General features: G+C 48.4%; 1 protein-coding gene across 1 annotated transcript; it reads left to right on the top strand.

Annotated features, from left to right (window-relative positions):
• The first annotated feature begins 15,148 nt into the window (after nt 1-15,148).
• LOC123092595 (uncharacterized) lies at nt 15,149-16,428 on the top strand. Its single transcript, XM_044514395.1, has 2 exons — nt 15,149-15,603; nt 15,678-16,428. The coding sequence occupies exons 1-2, from the start codon at nt 15,577-15,579 to the stop codon at nt 16,263-16,265; spliced, it is 615 nt and encodes a 204-aa protein (XP_044370330.1). The 5' UTR covers nt 15,149-15,576; the 3' UTR covers nt 16,266-16,428.
• The last annotated feature ends 257 nt before the right edge of the window (nt 16,429-16,685 follow it).

The raw sequence follows: 16,685 nt of genomic DNA, 5'->3' as shown, positions 1-16,685 counted from the left end.
ACTAATGGAGGGCAGGCCTGGCGCAGTGGTGAAGTCCTCCCCACTTGTGCCAAGAGGTCCTGGGTTCGAACCAGCCTCTCTGCATTGCACTTTGCAGGGGTAAGACTAGGTTCCTATAATCCCTCCCCAGACCCCACCTTGTGTGGGAGCTTCTATGCACTGGGTCTGTCCTTTATAGAGTGGACTAATGCCCTTAAGATCATTCAGAGTATATCCAATAGCAGCATGGTGCTTCTTCAGAGTTTTCAATGATCTTTCCTCTTCTTGCTCTAAAAGGTTAGCACTAATAATAACATGATATATCTTCTTTTCATCAAGATAAGCATATTTAATATTACTAGGTAAAGGTTTGAGCTCAAACATGGGATCACCCTTGGGTGGAGGGGGATCCCCTAGGGTTTCAACAGGTAATTTGTATTTCAGAATAGGACCCTGTTGAAGGAATGCTTTATCTATTTCCCTTCTTTCATTCATAAACATATTATTTTCATGGTCTAGCAAATATTGTTCTAACGAATCAGTAGGAGGCACATCAATAGAAGCAAGAGCAATAATTTCATCATTACTAGACAAATCTTTATCATGGGGTTGTCTATGAAATTTAGCAAAATTAAACTCATGAGTCATATCATCCAAGCCAATCGTGACAACATCCTTTTCGCAATCGATCCTAGCATTAAGAATATTCAAGAAGGGTCTACCAAATATAATGGGACAAAAGCTATCTTGTAGGGAACCCAGAACAAGAAAATCAATAGGATATTTAACTTTCCCACACAAGACTTCAACGTCTCTAACAATCGCAACTGGTGAAATAGTATCTCTATTGGCAAGTTTAATTGTAACATCTATTTCTTCTAAGTCAGCAGGTGCAATATCACGCATAATTTCATTATATAAGTAAAAGGGTATTGCACTAGCACTAGCACCCATATCACATAAGCCATGATAACAATGATCTCATATTTTAACAGAAATAACAGGCATGCCTACAACAGGTCTATGTATCTTAGCATCTGGTCTAGCAATATTAGCAGCTTCATCACAGAAATAAATAGCATGCCGATCTATATTATCATCCAAGAGATCTTTAACCGTAGCAATACTAGGTTCAACTTTAATTTTCTCAGGAGGTGTATAAGTTATAGTATTACTCTTACGAACAACAGTTGAAGCTTTAGCATGATCTTTTATTCTAACAGAAAAAGGTGGTTTCTCAACATAAGTAGTAGGAACAATAGGATCATTATAAGTGATAGTCTTTTCTTCAACTGCAATAGGTGCAACTACTTTTACTTCAATGGGAGGATTATATTTAAACCACCTCTCCTTAGGGAGATCAACATGAGTAGCAAAAGATTCACAGAAAGAAGCTACTATCTTAGAGTCAAGTCCATATTTAGCGCTAAATCCACGAAAAGCATCGGTATCCATAAAAGATTTAACACAATCAAACTTAGGTGTCATACATGACTCCTTACCATCATCGGAACCCTAATCTTCAGAGTTGTGTTTAATTCTTTACAATAAATCCCACTTGAATTCAGTAGTATTCAACATATAAGAACCAACACAGGTAGTATCGAGCATCGTGCAATCATTCAAAGAAAGTCGAGCATAAAAATTTTGAATAATCATTTCTCTTGAGAGCTCATGATTGGGGCATGAATATAACATGGACTTAAGCCTCCCCCAAGCTTGAGCGATGCTTTCTCCTTCGTGAGGCCAAAAATTATATATGTAAGTACGATCACGATGAATAAGATGCATAGGATAGAACTTCTGGTGAAATTCCAACTTCAATCGTTTATAATTCCAAGATCCCGCATCATCACATAGCCTATACCACGTCAATGCGTCTCCCTTCAAAGATAAAGGGAAGAACTTCCTCTTGACAACATCATCGGGAATACCTTCAAGCTTAAATAATCCACAAACTTCATCCACAAAGATAAGGTGTAAATCGGGATGCAGTGTTCCGTCTCCTGCAAAAGGATTAGCTAGTAGTTTCTCCAACATATCCGAAGGAATTTCAAAGTGAACATTTTCAGTAGGTTCAGTAGGTTGAGGAGCAACTCTTTGCTCTAATGGTTGGGGCAAAGATTCCCCGAACAAGCCCCTCAAAGGATTAGTTTCCGTAGTAACAAGTGACAGAAAATTTCAGCACACTATATAAATGTTTCCTTACCAAGTTCCACTCACCAAAGGCGCTTCACTCCCCGACAACGGCGCCAGAAAAGAGTCTTGATGACCCACAAGTATAGGGGATCTATCATAGTCCTTTCGATAAGTAAGAGTATCGAACCCAACGAGGAGCAGAAGGAAATGACAAGCGGTTTTTAGTAAGGTATTCTTTGCAAGCACTGAAATTGTAGGTAACAGATAGTTTTGCGATATGATAATTTGTAACGGGTAACAAGAAATGAAAGTAAATAAGGTGCAGCAAGGTGGCCCAATCCTTTTTGTAGCAAAGGACAAGCCTGGACAATTTCTTATAATGAGAAAAGTGCTCCCGAGGACACATGGGAATTATCGTCTAGCTAGTTTCATCACGCTCATATGATTTGCGTTCGTTACTTTGATAATTTGATATGTGGGTGGACCGGTGCTTGGGTACTGCCCTTTCTTGTACAAGAATCCCACTTATGATTAACCCCTATTGCAAGCATGCGCAACTACAAAACAATTATTAAGGTAAACCTAACAATAGCATGAAACTAATGGATCCAAATCAGCCCCTTACGAAGCAACGCATAAACTAGGGTTTAAGCTCCTATCACTCTAGCAACCCATCATCTACTTATTACTTCCCAATGCTTTCCTCTAGGCCCAAATAATGGTGAAGTGTCATGTAGTCGACGTTCACATAACACCACTAGAGGAGAGACAACATACATCTCATCAAAATATCGAACGAATACCAAGTTCACATGACTACTAATAGCAAGACTTCACCCATGTCCTCAGAAACAAACAGAACTACTCACATAGCATATTCATGTTCATAATCAGAGGAGTATTAATATGCATAAAGGATCTGAACATATGATCTTCCACCAAGTAAACTAATTAGCATCAACTACAAGGAGTAATCAACACTACTAGCAACCCACATGTACCAATTTGTGGTTTTGGATACAAGATTGGATACAAGAGATGAACTAGGGTTTGAGAGGAGATGGTGCCGGTGAAGATGTTGATGGAGATTGACCCCCTCCCGATGAGAGGATTGTTGGTGATGATGATGGTGATGATTTCCCCCTCCTGGAGGGAAGTTTCCCCGGCAGAACAGCTCCGCCGAAGCCCTAGATTGGTTCCGCCAAGGTTCCGCCTCGTGGCGGCGGAGTTTTGTCTCGTGAGCCTGCTTATGGTTTTTTCCAGGGTAAAAGACCTCATATAGCAGAAGATGGGCACCAGGGGCCCTGGAGACAGGGGGCGCCCAATAGGGGGGGGGGGGGTGCCCCCCACCATCCTGGCCAGGGTATGGGCCCCCTCCGGTACTTTATTTGCTAAATAATTCTTATTAAATCCAAAATGACTTTCATGGAGTTGCACGTCTTTTGGAGCTGTGCAGAATAGGTTTCCAATATTTGCTCCTTTTCCAGCCAATCCCAGCTGCCGGCATTCTCCCTCTTCATGATAAACCTTGTAAAGTAAGAGAGAATAGCCATAAGTATTGTGACATAACATGTAATAATAGCCCATAATGCAATAAATATTGATATAAAAGCATGATGCAAAATGGACGTATCAAACATCATAGGATGGCAACACATCATTGGATCATAATATGTGGCATAAAGCACCAAGTTCAAGTAGGTGATTACAGTGGGGTACAGCAGAGTGGACCACGTAAAAGAAATGAGGATGGTGATGATAATGGTGATGTTGATGAAGACGATCACCATGGGGATGATTCCCATCCCGATGGCACTCCGGCGCCACCGAGAGAGAGGAGGGGAGGTTCTCCCCCTTGTGCTTCCTCCTCCATGGCCTCCTCCCTGGATGGGGAGAGGTTCTCCCTCTGGTACTTGGCCTTCATGGCGATGATGGCCCCTTCGAGATCCTACCCTATGGCCTCCGGTGATGATGGCCCCATCCGGCAGGGTGCCGGAGAGGGCCTAGATTTATTTCTCATAGTTCTGGAGGCTTGCGGCGGTGGAACTTCCGATCTCCCTTCTGTTCTGGGGTGTTTAGGATTTATAGGAGGGCTTGGTGTCGGTTTCATGTCCAGGGGGCTCACGGGGAGTCCACGAGGTAGGGGATGCGCCCTCCACCCTCGTGGTGGCCTTGGGACTCCCCTCCGGTAGGTTTTCATTCTAGTATTTTTTATATTTCCAAAAATATTCTCCGTTGATTTTCAGCGCATTCCGAGAACTTTTATTTCTCCACAAAAACAACACCACGGTAGTTCTGCTGAAAACAGCGTTAGTTTGAGTTAGTTCTAATCAAATCATACCAAATTCATGTAAAAATATTATAAACATGGCATGAATACGTCATACATTATAGATACGTTGGAGACGTATCAGCATCCCCAAGCTTAATTCCTGCTCGTCCTCGAGTAGGTAAATGATAAAAGAAATAATTTATGAAGTGTGAATGCTAGCAAGTGCACAACTTTGATCAATGATAATTTCAGTCACCTTTTCTAGCATCATTATATATCATAACAGTAGCTCAACTAATAAAACTTATCATGATCAAGTAACAAGCTATTCACATGTTAAAGTATAGATCATAAACTTTCTTGAAAACTAATAAACTATGTTCTCAATCATCAAACAATTGCAATTCATCTTATTTTCAGGAAGGGTCTATGTAAGAGCTTTGATTTAGCAAACTCCACATACCCGACTATCATTTAATCTTTCACAATTACTAACACTCATGTGATATTTATGGTTTCAAAGTTTCAATCGGACACAGAGAAAGATAGGGGCATATAGTTTCGCCTCCCAACCTTTTACCTCAAGGGTAATGTCAACAAAAATACTTTATGAAAACCTACATCCAAGTGGATATATATATCCGGATCGCTCCAACACAAAGTGCTTGCCAAAGGAAAAAGTGTAAAAAGGAAAGGTGATGATCACCATGACTCTTGTATAAGGGTAGAAAGTAAAAGATGGGCCCTTCGCAGAGGGAAGCAGAGGTTGTCATGCGCTTTTATGGCTGGATGCACAAAATCTTAATGCAAAAGAACGTCACTTTATATTGCCACTAGTGATAAAGACCTTTATTATGCAGTCTGTTGCTTTTATTTCTTCCATATCACAAGTTTGTATAAAGCTTATTTTCTTCACACTAATAGATCATACATATTTAAAGAGCAATTTTTATTGCTTGCACCGATGACAACTTACTTGAAGGATCTTTGAGGGAGTCCTGGATTAGGGGGTGTCCAGATGACCGGACTATAACCTTTGGCCGGACTCCTGGACTATGAAGATACAAGATTGAAGACTTCGTCCCGTGTCCGGATGGGACTTTCCTTAGCGTGGAAGGCAAGCTTGGCGATACGAATATGTAGATCTCCTCCCATTGTAACCGACTCTGTGTAACCCTAGCCCTCTCCGGTGTCTATATAAACCGGAGGGTTTTAGTCCATAGGACGAACAACAATCATACCATAGGCTAGCTTCTAGGGTTTAGCCTCTCTGATCTCGTGGTAGATCCACTCTTGTACTACCCATATCATCAATATTAATCAAGCAGGAGTATGGTTTTACCTCCATCGAGAGGGCCTGAGCCTGGGTAAAAACATTGTGTCCCTTGTCTCCTTTTACCATCCGCCTAGACGCACAGTTCGGGACCCCCTACCCAAGATCCGCCGGTTTTGACACCGACATTGGTGCTTTCAGCGAGAGTTCCTCTGTGTCGTCATATTTAGGCCCGATGGCTCCTCCGATCATCAACAACGAAGCGGTCCAGGGTGAGACTTTTCTCCCCGGACAGATCTTCGTATTCGGTGGCTTTGCACTGCGGGCCAATTCGCTTGGCCATCTCGAGCAGATCGAAAACTACGCCCCTGGCCATCAGGTTAGATTTGGAAGTTTGAACTACACGGCTGACATCCGCGGAGACTTGATCTTCGACGGGTTCGAGCCACAACCGAGCGCGCCGCACTGTCACGATGGGCATGATCTAGCTCTGCCACCGAACAGTGCCCAGGAGGCCGCCCCAGTGTCCGCTCCGACCCTTAGCTCGGAGCCGACTGCGCCAATCAAGGACGGGTGGCTAGACACCGCCTCGGGGGCTGCAATCTCTACGGTGATCGAGCAGAACACCAGCCTTGTCCTTTGCGAAGCTCGTGTCTCTAAGGTGCTGGACTCCTTTCCGGACTCCGAACCTTCCGCGCCCCCGCCGATCGAACCCGACTGGGCGCCGATCATGGAGTTCGCCGCCACAGACATCTTTCAGCACTCGCCCTTCGGCGACATTCTGAATTCACTAAAGTCTCTCTCTTTATCAGGAGAGCCCTGGCCGGACTATGGTCAGCAAGGTTGGGATGCGGACGATGAAGAAATTCAAAACCCACCCACCACCCACTTCATAGCCACTATCGATGATTTAACCGACATGCTCGACTTCGACTCCGAAGACATCGACGGTATGGACGCCGATGCAGGAGATGACCAAGAACCAGCGCTTATAGGGCACTAGAAGGCCACCTCGTCATACGACATATACATGGTGGACACCCCAAAGGAAGGGAATGGCGATGGAACAACGGAGGATGACCCCTCCAAGAAGCAGCCTAAGCGCCGGCGTCAGCGGCGCCGCTCTAAATCCCGCCAAAGCAAAAATGGCGATTCTAGCACGGGAGATAATAACACCCCGGACAGTGCCGAAGACAACCCACTCCAGTAGGATTCAACACAGGAGGACGGAGAAGCCAGCCCTCATGAGAGAGTGGCAGATAGAGAGGTAGAGGACGATAATTACATGCCTCCCTCCGAAGACGAGGCAAGCCTCGACGACGATGAATTTGTCGTGCCTGAAGATCCCGTCGAACAAGAGTGTTTCAAACGCAGGCTTATGGCCATGGCGAGCAGCCTCAAGAAAAAACAGCAGCAGCTTCGAGCTGACCAAGACTTGCTAGCCGACAAATGGACTGAAGTCCTTGCGACCGAAGAGTACGAACTCGAACGCCCCTCCAAGAGCTACCCAAAGCGCAGGCTACTACCCCGATTAGAGGAGGAAGCACCTAAACCTACATCACCAGCGCACTACACGGCCGACCGACCACCTCGTGGCCGCAACAGAGAGGCCTCTCGGCCATCCACTCAAGCCGCACCCCGGCATCGCTCAAAAAATACCAAGGCACGGGGAAATGCGCCAGACCTGCGAGACATATTGGAGGACAAGGCAAGGCAAACAAGATCGGTCTACGGATTGCGTGGGCGCCCCACGACACGTGACGATAACCGTCACGCCGCATACGGCAAATACGGCCAGGCTGAACACAGCAGACAAAGCTCATTTGAGCTACGTCGTGATATAGCCTAGTACAGAGGCGCCGCACACCCACTATGCTTCACAGATGAAGTAATGGATCATCAAATCCCTGAGGGTTTTAAACCCGTAAACATCGAATCATACGATGGCACAACAGATCCTGCGGTATGGATCGAGGATTATCTCCTTCATATCCACATAGCCCGCGGTGATGATCTACACGCTATCAAATACCTCTCACTCAGGCTTAAAGGACCAGCTCGGCATTTGCCTAACAACTTGCCAGCAGAGTCAATTGGTTACTGGGAGGACCTGGAAGCCGCATTCCTCGACAATTTCTAAGGCACCTATGTGCGACCACCAGACGTCGATGACCTAAACCACATCATTCAGCAGCCAGAGGAATCGACCAGACAATTCTGGACACGGTTCCTAACCAAGAAAAATCAAATAGTCGACTGTCTGGATACAGGGCCCTCGCAGCCTTCAAACATAACATCCGTGACGAATGGCTTGCCCGGCACCTAGGACAGGAAAAGCCGAAATCCATGGCAGCCCTCACAACACTCATGACCCGCTTTTGCGCGGGAGAAGACAACTGGCTAGCTCGTAGTAATAACATGACCAAGAGCCCTGGTAATTCGGATACCAAGGACAACAATGGCAGGTCGCGTCACAACAAGCACAAGCGCCGCATTACCGGCGACAATGCTGAGGATACGACAGTTCATGCCGGATTCAGAGGCTCTAAACCTAGTCAGCGGAAAAAGCCATTCAAAAGAAACACTGAGGGCCCGTCCAGTTTGGACCGAATACTCGATCGCTCGTGCCAGATACACGGCACCCCCGAAAAACTAGCCAATCACACCAACAGGGATTGTTGGGTGTTCAAGCAGGCAGGCAAGTTAAGTGTCGCAAACAGAGACAAGGGGCTGCACAGCGATGACGAGGAGGAGCCCCGGCCGCTGAACAATAGTGGACAGAAGGGCTTTCCCCCACAAGTGCGGATGATGAACATGATATACGCAACCCACATCCCCAAAAGAGAGCGGAAGCGTGCACTCAGGGACGTATATGAGTTGGAGCCAGTCGCCCAAAAGTTCAACCCGTGGTCCTCCTGCCCGATCACTTTTGATCGAAGGGACCACCCCACTAGCATCGGCCACGGCGAATTCACCACATTGGTTCTAGACCCAATCATTGACGGATTTCACCTCACTAGAGTCCTTATGGACGGCGGCAGCAGCCTGAACCTGCTTCATCTGGTTACAGTGCGAAAAATGGGCATAGATCCCTCAAGGATTAAACCCACAAAGACGACCGTTAAAGGCGTCATACCAGGTGTAGAGGCCAACTGTACAGGCTCAGTTACACTCGAAGTGGTCTTCGGATCCCCGGATAATTTCCGAAGTGAGGAGTTAATCTTCGACATAGTCCCGTTCCGCAGTGGCTATCACACCCTACTCGGACGAACCGCATTTGCAAAGTTCAATGCGGTGCCGGACTATGCATACGTCTAGCTCAAGATGCCAGGCCCTCGAGGAGTCATTATGGTCAATGGAAACACCGAACGCTCTCTCCGAACGGAGGAGCATACGGCGGCCCTCGCGACGGAAGTACAAAGTAGCCTCTCAAGGCAATTCTCTAGTCCGGCTATTAAACGTCCGGACACCATCAAGCGCGCATGGAGTAACCTACAACAAGACCGCCTGGCACATTCCGAGCAAGCGTAGCAGTGCGGCCCCAACCCCAGCCCTCGCGCAATTGCGAAGCCAGTACCACACGTACATAATTACGCTCTGGAAATACCATGGGCATAAGGGGAGGGGCACAACCACGGCACACCCAAAATGCGGTTCAACCACACTAGGGGCTCCCGAGTTTGTTATTTCTTTTTTCTTACTTTCAGGACTCCACTCTCCGGGAGGCCTGTCCGACAGTACAATCGCCGAACACACGATGCAACAGCTAGGGAGGCAGCAAGCTACGTCGAATGTCTAGGTTGTCTCTATAACGAGCTAAATACCCGTATTACATAAAGTCTTGCAGCTTGCCCCTGGAGTGGGACACATCAAATAATCCCATCTCTTGCTTATCGCACTATTTGTATCGTTCTGCTTTCACAGTAGCCTTTTAATAAACAATACATAGCTCTTGTCTATTATTGCATTCATTTTTTATGTAAATATGTTCAGTTATGACATTATGCAACCATACACTTTGGTACGACCAATACACCAGGGGCTTAAGTACCTCAGAATATGGTGTGAGAAGTCCGAACACTCTCACGAGTGCGGCACCCCGAACTTATAGCATTATATGCATCGGCTCCGAATCATGTCTTGGGTCAATAGTTGGTTTTGCCCGGCTCCCATGTTTTGGTACCTTACGTTCCGTTATATCGGCTAAGGTAGCGCTAGGAGAACTACTGTGATTGTGCCCCAGTTGAGCTGGGTTAAGCACCTCAGTAGAGAAAGCTAAAACTGACCGTCATGATAGGGCGAGAGCCGGTCGCTGTTTGAGAGGTTTCCAGTCCCTAAAGGCTTATGCCGCTTAGAGCGAGGAGCTGGCTTTGTCCGACCTAGGCGTGCATAGCGCCCCGAACTCAGTCTTCCGAATACTAGGGGCTTCGCCAAAATTTAAAATTATAGAATTCTATGGCTAAGTGAGAGTGATAAAGCATTATAGTCTGATTGCCTTGTTCGTTGTGCTGAGCGCCTCCCTCGAAGGACCCAAGAATGGGAACAAGAGCGCTCAAGTTTATCCCGGACATCCCAGCACTCGTGGCATGGGGGTACAAGCCGACGACTCGCCATCTCTCAGATTTAATAAACGGCCGCACAGAACGTAATAATTTAAATTCAAAAAGCGTTGCTTAGTGCATATGAATAAGTTTTCAGCGCACAGGATAACACGAGCGAGTTTACTCAAAAATTACATCCTTGGAACACTCATTCGCCACAAGGCAGGCACCCTTCAGGACGCCCTCATAATACAATTCGGGCTTGCGATGCTCCTTCCCCTCCGGTGGCCCATCTGTCACCAGCTTCTCAGCATCCATCTTGCCCCAGTGTACTTTAACACGGGCAAGGGCCCTACGGGCGCCTTCAATGCATATGGAGCACTTGATTATTTCAAGCCATGGACAAGCATCCACCAGCCGCCTCACCAGCCCAAAGTAGCTCCCAGGCATGACCTCCCCAGGCCATAGCCGGCCTATAAGGCCCTTCATGGCCTGTTCGGCTTCCTTATGGAGCTCGACCAGCTGCTTCAGCTGGTCGCTCAAGGGCACCGGGTGTTCGGCCTCAACATACTGGGACCAGAACACCTTCTCCGTCGAGCTCCCTTCCTTGGCTCGGTAGAATGTGGCAGCGCCGGACACACTGCGGGGCAGATCTGCGAATGCTCCTAGAGAGCTCCGGACTCGGGTAAGTAACAAGTAATTCACTTTCGCGTGCTTGCTTTGCATAAAGAATGCCTTACCCGCCACTATCTTCTTCATCGCCTCAATTTCCTGGAGGGCTTTTTGGGCTTCGGCCTTGGTAGATTTGGCGCTCTCAAGGGCCAAGGCAAGCTCGGACTCTTGCGTCTTTGAGTCAAGCTCCAAACACTCGTGTTTTTTCACAAGAGCATGGAGCTCTTGCCGCACCTCCGCCACCCGCGCCTCCTGCTTTTCTCGCTCGGTGCGCTCCACGACCGCATTGTCTTCGGCCTTGGACAACGCTTCCTTCAGGGTCGCCACCTCGGTTGTGGCCCCTGTAATACTCACGTTGGTCTTGTCATTATTTGCAACCAGATCTTTTTAGATAATTACATAAGGTACTACTTACCTTCCTTGTCCTCGATCTGCTTCTTGGCAAGGCCGAGCTTGTTTTCGGACCGCTCGAGGTTCTGCTTCAATGCATCGACCTCCGCAGTTAGTGCGGCAGAGGTCAGCAGTGCAGCCTGCATTCCCATATTGACATGCTTATCTTAGAATCCTGCGTATATCTTTTTAGATCCTTAGTCCGGCTTTCCTTTCCGAACACCAAACTGAGCATCAGGGGCTACTGTCTATGCGGTAATATTTTTACATATCTTAAATACATACCTCAAAGCCTGTCAGAAGGTTAGTACAGGCTTCCGTCAGCCCGCTCTTGGTGGACTGAACCTTCTGGATCACCGCACTCATAATAGTGTGGTGCTCCTCGTCGATGGAGGCGTTGTTAAGCACCTCCAGCAAATTATCCGGTGCCTCCGGTTGGATGGAGGTCACCGGTGTCGTAGGCTTGCCCTTCTTACTAGGGGGCGCCTGCCGGACTCCGGAACCACTGAAGGTTCCGGTGCGGTGTCTGGCCTAGGGCCGGACTTAGAGCCCTTTGGCGTTTCATCCCCTTTGCGCCTGGAGTCCGGGAGGTCGCCTTGCGGCGCCTCCAGGACCACCTCATCCTGGCTTGGCCCCTTTTGGGACGCCACCTCGACATCGTCCGTAGGGCGAGGTGAGGTAGCAGTCGGGAGTGAAAGACTATTCACATCCGACGAATCCAAGGAGCCGCTCGACGAAGCGTCAAGACGGGCCTTGGGCGGACTGCATGATTATATTTGGCGTCAGAAGATACTGTGCAATAAAGGAACACCATGAGTTATTCTGGTATCCGGATACTTAAGATTTTGCCAGGGGCTTGGCCCTGGATGGCCACTCCTCTTCGCCGTCGTCGGTGTTGGTGGAGTAGTCCGGAGGAAGGGTCTTTCCCTTCTTGGACCCTCCGGCCCCCCTAGTTGGGGCGGCCTTCCTTTTCTTTCCTCCCCCCCTTGGAGGGGGAGAGGCCTCTTCTTCCTCCTCCTCGTCTCCGTGGGAGGAGTGCACTTCAGAGTCATCGGACGATGAATCCGACACCACCAAGCGTCAGGAACTCTTTTGAGTTCCCGTGGCCTTCTTCTTGGCCTTCTTCTCCGGCACCACGTGCGGTGCCGGGACCAGCAGCTTCGCCAAATGGGCATCTGCTGGGCCTTCGGGCAAAGGAGCCGGATAGTCGATCTATCCGGACTTCTTCTGCCAGTCCTGTCAAAGGAACGGGAGCTTAGATCCCGCATAGAGTCAAACTATGAAAAACAAGTATCTCGTAAAGGGTAAAACAAGCTTACTACGCTGGCTTGGCGCTTCGCGCAGAATCTGCGATCCTCAGTAATGGGAGGGGGAACCTCGGCGCCCTTGAAAAGCACTTCCCAGGCATCCTCTGTGTTGTGTCAAAGAGCCTAGACAAAGTTTGGTGCTGGGTCGGGTCGAACTCCCACAAGTTAAAAGCCCGTCATTGACACGGGAGGATCCGGCGGAGGAGCATGACCTGGACTACGTTGACAAGTTTAACCTTCTTGTCCACCAGGTTTTGGACGCAGGTTTGGAGTCCGGTCAGCTCTCCCGAATTACCCCACGACAGACCCATCTCTTTCCAGGAGGTGAGCCGTGTGGGGATGCCAGATTGGAATTCGGGGGCCACTGCCCATTCAGGGTCACGCGGCTCAGTGATGTAGAACCACCCCGATTGCCACCCTTTGATGGTTTCCACAAAGGAGCCCTTGAGCCATGTGACGTTGGGTATCTTGCCCACCACGGCGCCTCCGCACTCCGCTTGCTGGCCGCCCACTACCTTCGGTTTGACATTGAAGATCTTCATCCATAAGCCAAAGTGGGGCTTGATGCGGAGGAAGGCCTCGCACACGTCGATAAACGTCGAGATGTTGAGGATGAAGTTCGAGGCCAGATCGTGGAAATCCAGGCCATAGTAAAACATGATCCCCCGGACAAATGGGTGGAGTGGGAAGCCCAGTCCACGGAGGAAATGGGGGAGGAACACCACCCTCTCATGGGGCCTGGGGGTGGGGATGAGCTGCCCCTCATCTGGGAGCCGGTGCGCAACGTCGTTGGACAAGTATCCGGCTTTCCTCAACTTTTTGATGTGCCCCTCCGTGACGGAGGAGGCCATCCACCTGCCTCCTGCTCCGGACATGGCTGGAGAAGGTTGAGGTGAGAAGTGCGAACTTGGGCGCTGGAGCTCGAGTGCGCGAAAATGGATAAGCGAAGGAGGAAGAAGGCCTAGATGAAAAGGTGGATCCTTATCCCCTTATATGGGCGGACGAAACTATGTGCCCCCACCAGCCTAGTAAAACTCGCTTATCTCCCAAGCGCCGTGATTAATGGCACGGTTGGGTTACCCACGCCCGTATTGATGAGAATCTCGGAATAAGGGGACATGATCTCTGCTTCGACAAGACGTACCAAGGAAACCACCTCGCTAAACGTGCTGAGGTGGGACAGTAAAACGATTCGAATAAAGGCTTGGCCGTGGCATGATGTCACGCTACAGAATACGTTAGCAGATTAGATTTGTACAAATATTATTCTCTCTACGGTGGTATGTGGAACTTATTTTGCAGACCGGACACTATCCTTGTATTCAAAATCTTATATGAAGTATTCGGAGGAGGAACCCGCCTTGCAATGCCGAAGACAATCTGCGCGCCGGACTCGTCGTCATTGAAGCCTGGTTCAGGGGCTACTGAGGGAGTCCTGGATTAGGGGGTGTCCGGATGACCGGACTATAACCTTTGGCCGGACTCCTGGACTATGAAGATACAAGATTGAAGACTTCGTCCCGTGTCCGGATGGGACTTTCCTTGGCGTGGAAGGCAAGCTTGGCGATACGGATATGTAGATCTCCTCCCATTGTAACCGACCCTGTGTAACCCTATCCCTCTCCGGTGTCTATATAAACCGGAGGGTTTTAGTCCGTAGGACGAACAACAATCATACCATAGGCTAGCTTCTAGGGTTTAGCCTCTCTGATCTCGTGGTAGATCCACTCTTGTACTACCCATATCATCAAATCAAGCAGGAGTAGGGTTTTACCTCCATCGAGAGGGCCCGAACCTGGGTAAAAACATCGTGTCCCTTGTCTCCTGTTGCCATCCGCCTAGACGCACAGTTCGGGACCCCCTACCCGAGATCCGCCGGTTTTGACACCGACAATCCTACTCAATCCATAGGTAGGTATGGTGGACTCTCATGGCAAAACTGGGTTTAAGGGATGTTTGTAAGCACAAGTAGTATCTCTACTTGGTGCAAAGAATTTGGCTAGCATGAGAAGGAAAAGCAAGCTCGACATGTTGGACGATCCATGGCAATATAACATCTATTCGGATATAAGAAAACATAACCCATTAAGTTGTATTCCTTGTCCAACAGTAACTTTTTAGCATGTCATATTTTAATGAGTGCTCACAATTACAAAAGATGTCCAAGATAGCATATTTATATGTGAAATCTCTCTTCCTTCAACATTCTTTCATGAATTGTTCAAGTGACCAATACTATGTTTGCTAACTTTTAATAAATTTACCACCTATACTTATTATGTGTGAAGTCATTACTCCCCATGGTATAAGCATATGAAACATATATAAATTCAGATTTATGATATTCAACTCATTCAACCATTTACTCATAGGATATACGTGAAGCACGTGAGTAAATGTCAAACTACTCCAAAAAGATACTCCCTCTATTCCGTTTTATAGTGCGTATAAGCTTTAGAGAGAAATTCCACAATGTAGTGCGTATCTCCCTCCTCGAGCCATTTTGGACGAAAATGCCCCCCCCCCCGACCAAATCGAACAGACCCCACCCAGCCCAGCGCATCGCTCGCCTCTCTCTCCCTTATCTCTTTCTTGTCGTTGCTTTCCCCGCCTCCCTCCCCACCTCGCTGATCCCCATCGATCTCCCTTCTTCCTCGCTGATCCCCATCGATCCCCACCTACCTTGCTGATCCCCACCGCCCATAATGCTTCCTCTCCCTCTCTCATCGATCTTCTATGCTTCATGTCAGTAGCCGTCCAACAGATCTGGGCCGAGAGGTGCGGCGTAGGCGGCGGTCTTCATGGCTGGAGGAGTTGAGGGAGAGGTGAGGAGGAAGGTTCCGACTCTGTTGAAGGAGGCAAAGGCGGCAATACAGCAAATTGAGTTGTTGCTAGGCGAGACACCCAAGTTGGACAGAGGAGATGCTCAATGATTCGGCAAGCGACAGCGGGAATTCGAAGACATAGAGGGGGAAGAAGAGGAGGAGGTCCCTGGCGAGGGCTATGTTGGAGACTGGCTGGATGCCCTCGGTAAGGAGGAGTTGCTGGAGTACGTCAATGGATTTGATGTCGGCCACACTAACCAAGGTTCGCTTGTGAACCAGGATGCCTATGTCGGCGTCCGTGTAGAAGATGCCTCACCCATGCCGCTCAATTTCATTCAGCGTGGCGTGCATGTCCTTGGTGGCTGCCCAAGTACAGGAACAGGATGCATGTACGGGAACAAGCTCAGCTGTTGCCCAAGTAATAGCGTGCATGTCCTTAGTACAGGGAGCTTTCCCATATTGGCCGGAAAAGAGGTGTCAACCGAGGATGCTGAGACCCAGGACGACAAAGAGGTGCTGCCCAAGGACGCCGAGACCGACGGCGCCGGAGAGTTGCTACTCAAGGATGCTAAGATTGATGGCGTCGGAGAGTTGCTACCCGAGGGCTCCGAGACCGACGATGGAGACGTGTTGCCTGAGGACGCCGAGACCCACGACGACGTAGAGGTGTTGCTCGAGGACGCCAAGACCGGCGATGTCGTAGACGTGGTGCCCGAGGATGCCCAGAGTGACGACGGCGTAGAAGTGTTGCCCGAGGACGCCAAGACCGACGATAGTGAAGAGGTTCCGCTTGAGGATGCCGAGGCCGATGTATTATTTGTGCCTGACTCCATGCCCGCTCATGGAGGTGACTCGCTCGGCGAATGAATGATGGAGGTAAGGGGTAGTATGATGAGGTTATTAATTCCTGGTTATCTGATGTGAGTGTGTTCACCTCAAATTCGGTTGCATGCATGGACATGGTGATATGATGTGATGAGTATTTTGTTTGAAAAGTTAGTGTTGTGTAGTTTCTCAAGTGAATGTAGATAGTGTGCTCAGTAGCACGAATTGTCCTATGATGTGTATTTTGCTTATTGTCAAATGAATGCCGACAATCAGATTTCAGTCACTTGCTTGCATGGACCACGACCAGAACAAATTACTCATTTTTACTTCGTGGTTAGCTCAGTTTCATGCATGGTAATTATCATTGATCAACTAAACACAAAACACGTCCATAATACATTGATTAATATGTCCAGATTACATTGATCATTTGAACCCAAAATATGCCCAGATTGCTAG

Source organism: Triticum aestivum, chromosome 1B (assembly GCF_018294505.1).
Source record: "Triticum aestivum cultivar Chinese Spring chromosome 1B, IWGSC CS RefSeq v2.1, whole genome shotgun sequence".
In the NCBI taxonomy this organism is placed as follows: domain Eukaryota; kingdom Viridiplantae; phylum Streptophyta; class Magnoliopsida; order Poales; family Poaceae; genus Triticum; species Triticum aestivum.
Note: the sequence above shows the minus strand (reverse complement) of the source record. Positions and strands in the feature narration are given on the sequence as shown.